At 42.6% G+C, this 8,429-nt stretch overlaps 1 protein-coding gene across 1 annotated transcript in view; it reads left to right on the forward strand.

Moving 5' to 3' along the window:
• The first annotated feature begins 2,271 nt into the window (after window positions 1–2,271).
• The window catches only part of fat4 (FAT atypical cadherin 4), a 97,642-nt gene continuing 91,484 nt past the window's right edge, over window positions 2,272–8,429 (forward strand). Inside the window, exon 1 of the mRNA XM_079892261.1 lies at window positions 2,272–7,805. Within this exon, the coding sequence (XP_079748387.1) occupies window positions 2,700–7,805 (5,106 nt within the window). The 5' untranslated portion in view covers window positions 2,272–2,699. The remainder of the gene's footprint in view (window positions 7,806–8,429) is intronic.

Here is an 8,429-nt window from a genome sequence, read left to right on the forward strand (position 1 = left end):
TCTCATTTTCCAGCAGAAATATCTAAACATTCTTAAATCAAGAAACATTTACTGGATAAGCAAAATGAATAACTATATTAAGTCTATGCATTAAAATACATCAAAATAAAGTGAGTTTGTGTTTAAAACAAGAACAAATATCTGCCAATGGAGTCAGAGAACAATCATCTTGTTTCTCTTTGAATTAAGATTATTTTTCTGACTCAATTAGCAGATATTTGTTCTTGTTTTAAGGAAAAACTCACTTCATGACCTAATATCTTAACAGTCATTTTGCGTCTCAAGTAAATGTATTGTGATTTAATTTTTAGATTTTTTTAATAGAAAACAACTTTTTTTTGCAGCGTAGAGTAATTTTTCATAAAGAAATCATTAAACAGCCTATTTTCAGCAATGCAAAGCACAAAAAAAAAATCATGAAACAACAAAACTGTAAAAAAGTAACACAAAAATCACTGTTTTAGCCAGAAAATGTTATATTTAATAACTATGTCACATTACAACTCAAAAACACATGATATCTTACACATGTTTTATTATTTTCTCTATTGGTTCAATAAAAAAGATATTATTAAAATATGATGATAGTGATGTTTTATGGATGCACTTTACATTAACTACACTATCAATCTGTTAACATAATTATATAATGGAGCTGATTGTGAACCAACAATAAACAGTTGTATTTTTGTTCACTGTATATAATGTATATTGCTAACTAATGCATTAAATGTCTTTAACCAACGGGGCCTTATTGTAAAGTTTTATTTTGAAGGACAGACTTCACAAAATTAATTTACTAAGGCAAACTCTAAAAAATGCAGGGTTGTTAGAAATGTAACCCAAGGGCTGGGTTTTCCGTATTAGATCCAGATTTGGGTTGAAACAAGTGCAGTTTTGAACTATAGATGTTTGAAAGCAACAGAACACTGAACTGATGCAGTTCTTGCGTATGTTTGCATGGTGAGATTTTAGTTTTTTTCCCAAAAGCAGGCATAATTTCTATTTTAAATCAGTTAGTCAATGAATCAATAAAGTCTCGAACGCTTCCTGGTGCATTTGTGTACTTGTTTGTTCTTCAAGTAGGTCAGTGGAACATGAATGCTGCATTAATAGGCTAAAATTAGCCTCATCAGACCCAGCAGACGTTTTTAATTAAAGAAGAAAGAAACATCAAGGCATCGGGCCCAATTAAAAGATCAGCACAAACAGAATAACGATACAGGACTGAACGCAGGGAGATTAGTGGAACGAGGGCAAATCCAGGCGGATAATCCGATTTACTGTCTGATGGTGTCCGAGAACCGGATCTGCTGGACATTTCATTTCCACTCAGATAAGAAGCTTTATATTAGCAGTTAATAAAGAAAGGATATTTTGACCCCTGCATGCTTGATTAGGCTTCATGTGTTAAACTCTAGACTGCTGTATCTGACCGCTAGATGGCGCCATGCGCTGCTGAATCTCGAACTACAGGGACGCTTCATTGAGGAACTGTTGCTTCTGATTGTGTTTGTAACTTAATAAACTAATAGAGCTCATTTCCCAACCGAGCATGAGAAACTCTAATATGAAAAAAATAAAGCTTGTGATTTTCAGCACCAAAAACGTTCTTTAAATATAAAGTTATTGGGGGGAAAAATCATTGTGATCAAATAAAATAAAAGCAACATTTACAAGCATTTGCTAAACATTTTTTAAAATACTTTACAACATCAGTTAATGTTTAAACTAACATGAACATAACCATTTGTTACTGTTTTTGTTAATCTTTGTTAACAAAAATACAGTCATTCATTGTTTGTTCATGTTAGTTCACAGTGCATTAACTAATGTTAACAATATTTAATAATGTATTAGTAAATGTTGAAATAAATATTAATACATGTAGTTCATTATCAGTTCATAATAATTAATGTTGTTTACTAATGAACCTTATTTTAAAGTTTTACCAAATCTATAAATGTATTTATTGGAGAGTTATAAGTTTATAAGTTAAGTTGGGAATGTTATTGTGGGCACATAACGGTACATCCAATACCTGGAGCGCAACTCGCTTGTAATATTCAGTCCATGCGATGATTGACATCCTCCTCGTCCAATCAGCAGCCGAGGCGATGACTTTACAATAGAAAGGGGAGCCAGAGAGGGGCGGGGTCTCACACAGAGAGCCAATAGCAGGACAGGAGGGCGGGCACTTTCGCAACTCGGGCTTTTGTTCTCTGTCAGGGCAGTAAAGTGAAGTTTGGTCACCGTTATTCCGCGGGACATCCCGTATCAGAATCACAGGGATAATATTAGAGCTCCTTTATTTCCTTCAGGAAAAACTCTGGTGCAGTGTGAGACCTGAGGATTTTACTGACGGCGAACTTTTCCTTTCTCCTCACAATGGAAACTCCATCATCATCTTCATCATCATGAGAGGAACGCGTTGAGTTCTACAGGGTGAAATTCTGACAGGATTTTACTGCATGCGAATGAACTCTTTTTCCTCCCGTAAAAGGATTTTTTGAAGGATTAAACCTGTGGAATTACAACAGTGAGAACTCAACTCTACCTTAAGTTTGTTTAAAACACCAAACGCGGATACATTTGGATACATATTCATCTTTTCTTTCTTTTCTTTTCTTTTTCTGGATACAATGCAAATGTGAGTTGAATGTATCAGGCTTGGAGAAACCCTGACTGGATCTGTGATCATGGCGCGTTCAGGTACATCTATGGACACTTTGCACCTCATTTTATTCGTTTTATGGACTTTATCGCGCTATTCTTTATCCAGTCAAGTTCGGCAGGAGTTTGAGGTTCTGGAAGAGCAGCCAGTGGGCACATATGTGGGCACTATCAACACCAAACCCACTTTCACATACAGATTCAGCGAACAACACAAACTTTTTTCCATCAACGCCACGACGGGCGTCATATACACGTCCTCAGTGATCGATCGAGAAGTTTTGCCGAGTAATATCATTAATGTTGTGGTTTTATCCAGTCAGCCGACTTACCCAACTGAAGTGCGCATCGTGGTTCTGGATATTAATGATAACTCGCCCGTGTTTCCCGACGCGTCGATCGTGGTGTCGTTTAAAGAGGACGCGAGCAACGGGCGTCAGGTTATATTAGACACCGCGACGGATTCAGACATCGGGACCAATGGAGTGGATCACACGACTTACCGAATCATTAACGGGAACGATCAGCGTAAATTTCGCCTGGATATCACCGTAAACCCGAGCGGTGAGGGCGCGTTTCTGCACCTCGTGTCCACAGGAGGGCTTGACAGAGAAATAACGCCTTTCTATCAGCTCCTAATCCAGGTTGAAGACAAAGGAGAACCTAAAAAGTTCGGGTACCTGCAGGTAAACGTCACAATTCAGGATATAAACGACAACCCGCCTGCGTTTGACCAGGACCAGTACCAGACCAGTGTGTTTGAGGACTCTGCCATTGGCTCCAGTGTGCTTCAGATATCAGCCACAGACTTGGATGAGGGTGCGAATGCTGATATTACATATTCTCTAGATGAAGGAACTCCATTTCAGATTGACCCCAAAGCCGGGACTGTTATTATAAAGGACGGGTTAGATTATGAGACTAAGAAAGAGTATTCCCTAACCATCCATGCTGTAGATAACGGCATTCCCTCTCTCTCAGTCAGGTCTGAAGCCACTATCAAATTGCTTGATGTTAATGACAACGACCCTGTTGTTAAATTCCGCTACTTCCCTACAACGTCCAAATTCGCCTCGGTGGATGAAAACGCACAAGTTGGGACGGTCGTAGCGTTATTGACCGTTTCTGATTCCGACTCGTCCACCGCTAACGGTAATATCACGGTTTCGATACTCGGTGGAAACGAGCAGAGACACTTTGACGTCCACAGTTCGCCCGTCCCAAATCTGAGTCTAATCAAAGTAGCAAGTGTGTTAGACAGAGAGAGAATCTCCTCATACAACCTCACTGTTTCAGTGTCAGATAACGGCAAGCCCGTGTCTCGCTCGTCTTTTGCAAGTTTGGTCATATTTGTGAATGATATTAACGACCATCCGCCTATATTTCAGGAAGCTGTGTATAAAGTAGACATAAGCGAAGACATTCCCAAAGGCAGTTACATTAAAGGGGTCTCGGCTACAGATGGAGACTCCGGGCAGAACGCCAATCTCCGTTACTCACTTGTGTCTGGAAACAGTTTGGGTTGGTTTGCCATCAGCGAGAACAGTGGTTTGGTGACCAGTGCGGCAGAACTCGATAGAGAAAAAGCTTCTCAAATAGTGCTAAACATCAGCGCTAAAGACCAAGGCCTGCAGCCGAGAATCTCCTACACCAAATTGATTGTGAATATAACAGACGTTAACGATCAAATCCCTACTTTTACGCAAAACACATATCACGTTTCGTTAGTCGAACACTCCCCTGTCGGATCCGAGCTTGTGGTGTTGTCCGCGACGGATTCGGATCTCGGGTCAAACGGCACGATCCGATTCTCGTTTGATACAGAAACCCCTGTTAGCGTTCAGAATCAATTTAGATTAGATGCGATTTCAGGCCGTTTGAGTTCAGCAACTGAGTTAGATAGAGAAGAGGAAAGCTCTTATCTTCTGCACATCAAAGCCACAGATGCAGGAACGCCTCCCCTTTACTCCAACTGCAAAGTCAATATCACACTGAAAGATGTTAACGATAACAGCCCGGTGTTTTACCCCGTGCAATATTTCGCTAACGTTAAAGAAAACGAGCCGTCCGGCTCATTCGTGAGTGTTGTAACCGCTTCCGATCCTGATTTGGGTCGCAACGGCACTGTTAAATACGCCATCACTGCTGGTGACTCCTACAAGTTTCACATTAACAGTAACTCTGGTAAAATCACGACTTTAGTGCCACTTGATAGAGAGGAAAAAACCGCGTATCAGCTGCAGGTTTCGGCGACCGACGGAGGCGGGTTGCGTTCGCACACACACGCTATAGTCACCATCACGGTTATAGATACGCAAGATAACCCTCCCGTGTTCAGTCAGAACGAATACAGCTTCGTTATGTTTGAAAATGTGGCGATTGATAGCATTATTGGCACTGTATCGGCCACAACGGTAGATCTGAACACTAATATCACTTATTTAATCGCTTCGGGCGACCAACGCGGTTTGTTTGATGTTAAACGCGGCACTGGGCAGATCATAGCTTCGGGTGTTATAGACAGAGAAGAGCAGGCGTTTTACCAGCTAACGGTGGTCGCTAGGAGTGGGGAGGTCACAGGGGAAGCGGTAGTTAATATCACAGTGAAAGATTTAAACGATAACGCACCTCGTTTTATTCATGCTGTCGAGCACGTTAGCGCTGTTGAAAACTGGGCCGCCGGTCTTCATATATTCCAGGCGAAAGCTTCGGATCCGGATGAGGGCACAAATGGCATGATCGTGTACAGCCTCAAACAAAACCCTAAAGGTTTGTTTCACATTCACGAAAAGCATGGATTGATCTCTCTCACCGGCCCCCTAGAGGTCACAACCAGCTCCTACCAGCTGGAGGTCGTGGCCTCTGACCTCGGCGTCCCTCAGCGCACATCCAGCTTTATTCTCACTATTAGCGTGTACGACGTAAACGACAACGCGCCAGTGTTCGACCAGCTCTCCTACGAAGTCACCATCTTGGAATCCGAGCCGGTGAATAGTCGTTTTTTTAAAGTGGAGGCCAGCGATAAAGACTCTGGGCTCAATGGGGAAATTGTGTATGACATCACAAGCGGGAACACAAATGACGTTTTTGGGATTTTCCCCGATGGACAGTTGTATATTAAAGCAGATTTGGATCGAGAAGTACAAGATCGGTATAGTTTATTAGTGGTGGCCAAAGACAGAGCCGTCGAGCCGCTGAGCGCGAGCGTTAATGTGACGGTTCTCCTCGACGACGTCAACGACAATCGTCCGCTTTTCAACAGCACTAATTACGTGTTTCACTTCGAGGAAGAGCGGGAACGAGGATCTCTCGTCGGGCGTGTTTTCGCTGAGGATAAAGACTTCGGGCCGAACTGCGAAGTCCGTTACTCCTTTGAAACGCCTCAGTTGAATTTCGAGCTCAACGCCATCACGGGCGTGTTGACTAGCACGCTACAGTTTGACCGTGAATCTCTCATGAGACAAAGAGGAGCTTCGGTGTTCAGTTTCACAGTCGTTTCTTCCGATCAAGGCCTTCCCAAGCCTCTCAAAGACCAGGCTAAAGTTCAAGTCTACATACAAGACATCAACGACAACCCACCGAAGTTCACCAAAGACATTTACCAGGGCTCAATCTCTGAATCCGCACCGAATATGACGCAACTGCTCCGAGTCTCTGCCTCAGATGTGGATGAGAATAAAAACGGACTTGTTCGCTATGACATAATAGAGGGAAATGAGGAAAAACAGTTTAGCATTGATGGCAGCTCTGGTCAGGTTACGCTAGTGGGAAAACTAGACTTCGAGTCGACGCCCTTTTACTCCCTTAAAATTATAGCTGAGGACTCTGGGATTGTGCCTCTGTCATCCACTTGTGTGCTGAGCATCAGCGTTCTGGATGACAACGATAACTCTCCGTCATTTCCCAAATCAACCCTCACAGTGGATGTGCTGGAGAACATGCGGATTGGAGAGCTAGTCGCCTCGATAACCGCCACGGACTCTGATTCGGGATCCAACGCTGAAATCACATACAGCATTTCTGCTACAAACAACCACGGCACTTTCAGCATCAGTCCCAACACCGGCAGCATCTTCCTAGTCAAGAAACTTGACTATGAAACTCAGTCCCTTTACAAACTCAACGTGACGGCTAAAGATAACGGAAGGCCGTCTAAGTCTTCCTCAATTCCGGTGTTAATCCACGTGAGGGATTTTAACGACAACCCTCCTGTTTTTACACCAGGTGACATTTTTAAGTCAATCCCTGAAAACCTCCCGCTCTCAACCTCGGTTATGACTATAACGGCTCACGACACGGACGCCGATATCAACGGCGAGCTCGAGTACTCGATCGTCCAGCAGACACCCAGGGGTGCTCACTTTAGCATAGACCCTTCGTCTGGCGTTATCTACACGAATAAAAACATCGACAGAGAGTTCTCGAACCTTTTTGAGCTTACAATCAAAGCCACCGACCAAGCCGTGCCATCCGAGTTTCGCCGTTTCGCTCTTAAAAACGTCACTATATGGGTGACGGACCAAAACGACAACATCCCGACGTTTATCTCCCAGAATGCACTAGTTGCAGAATCTAACATCGTGATCGGATCCATTCTGACAACTGTGATCGCTTTTGATCCAGACGAAGGGGCGAACGGAGAGGTGGAGTACGAACTAGTAAGAGGAGATTCAGACACGTTTATAATGGATCGCTACAGTGGAGATATCAGATTAGCATCTCAGCTCGTTCCCTCAAAGCTCATCTATAGTTTAACCGTGTCGGCTACGGATCACGGCACGGATCGCAAAACCTCACGTACGGAGCTAACGATACTCCTTCAGGGTACCGATGGCCCGGTTTTCTCCCAACCCAAATACATCACCAATTTAAAGGAAGGCCAGCCGCCGGGAACCAACGTTATCTCTCTGGACGCCTCCAGTCCTCGCGGCACCGGCACCAAGGTGGAGTTTTTTATAGTTTCGGTTCGTAGCGGAGGGAAGGCCGCGGGCCGACTGTTCACCATCGGACGCCACACCGGGATGATCCAAACGGCTGCCGAACTGGACCGGGAGCAAGGCTCGGATCTGTACTTGCTGGACGTGTACGCCATCGAGTCCGACGCTAGCCAGCCCAGAACGCAACACGCCGAGGTGAGTTTCTGTTTTTTTGTTGGTGTCAGTGATTGATTTTGATGGTTCTTCCATATTGTGTGAAAGGAAATCTAAGGGAATGTACAATATCACCACCAGTCAAAAGTTTGGGATCGGTAAGATTTTTTATGTTCTGCTCATCAAAGCTGCATTTATTTGATTTTTTTGAATTTTCAGCATCATTACTCCAGTCTTCAGTGTCACATGATCCTTCAGAAATCATTATAATATGATTTTATGCTCAAGAAACATTTATGATGTTTATTTATGATGCTGAAAACACTTATTTACATTTTTATTTCAGGATTCTTTGATTAATATGAAGTTCAAAAGAACAGCATTTATCTGAAATAGAAGCTTTTGTAACATTAAACACTACCGTTCAAAAGTTTGGGGTCAGTGAGAATTTTTATTTTATTTTTTTGGTGGGGAAAGAAATAAAATAAATCAATACTTTTATTCATCAAGGATGAATTAAACTGATCAAAAGTGACAGTAAAGACATTTATAATGTTACAAAAGGTTATATTTCAGATAAATACTGATCTTTTGAACTTTCTATCCATCAAAGGATCCTGAAAATGTTTACACAGCTGTTTTCAACATTGATAATAGTAATGAATG

The sequence above is a fragment of the Squalius cephalus genome, assembly GCF_949319135.1.
Source record: "Squalius cephalus genome assembly, chromosome: 14".
Taxonomy (NCBI): Eukaryota; Metazoa; Chordata; class Actinopteri; order Cypriniformes; family Leuciscidae; genus Squalius; species Squalius cephalus.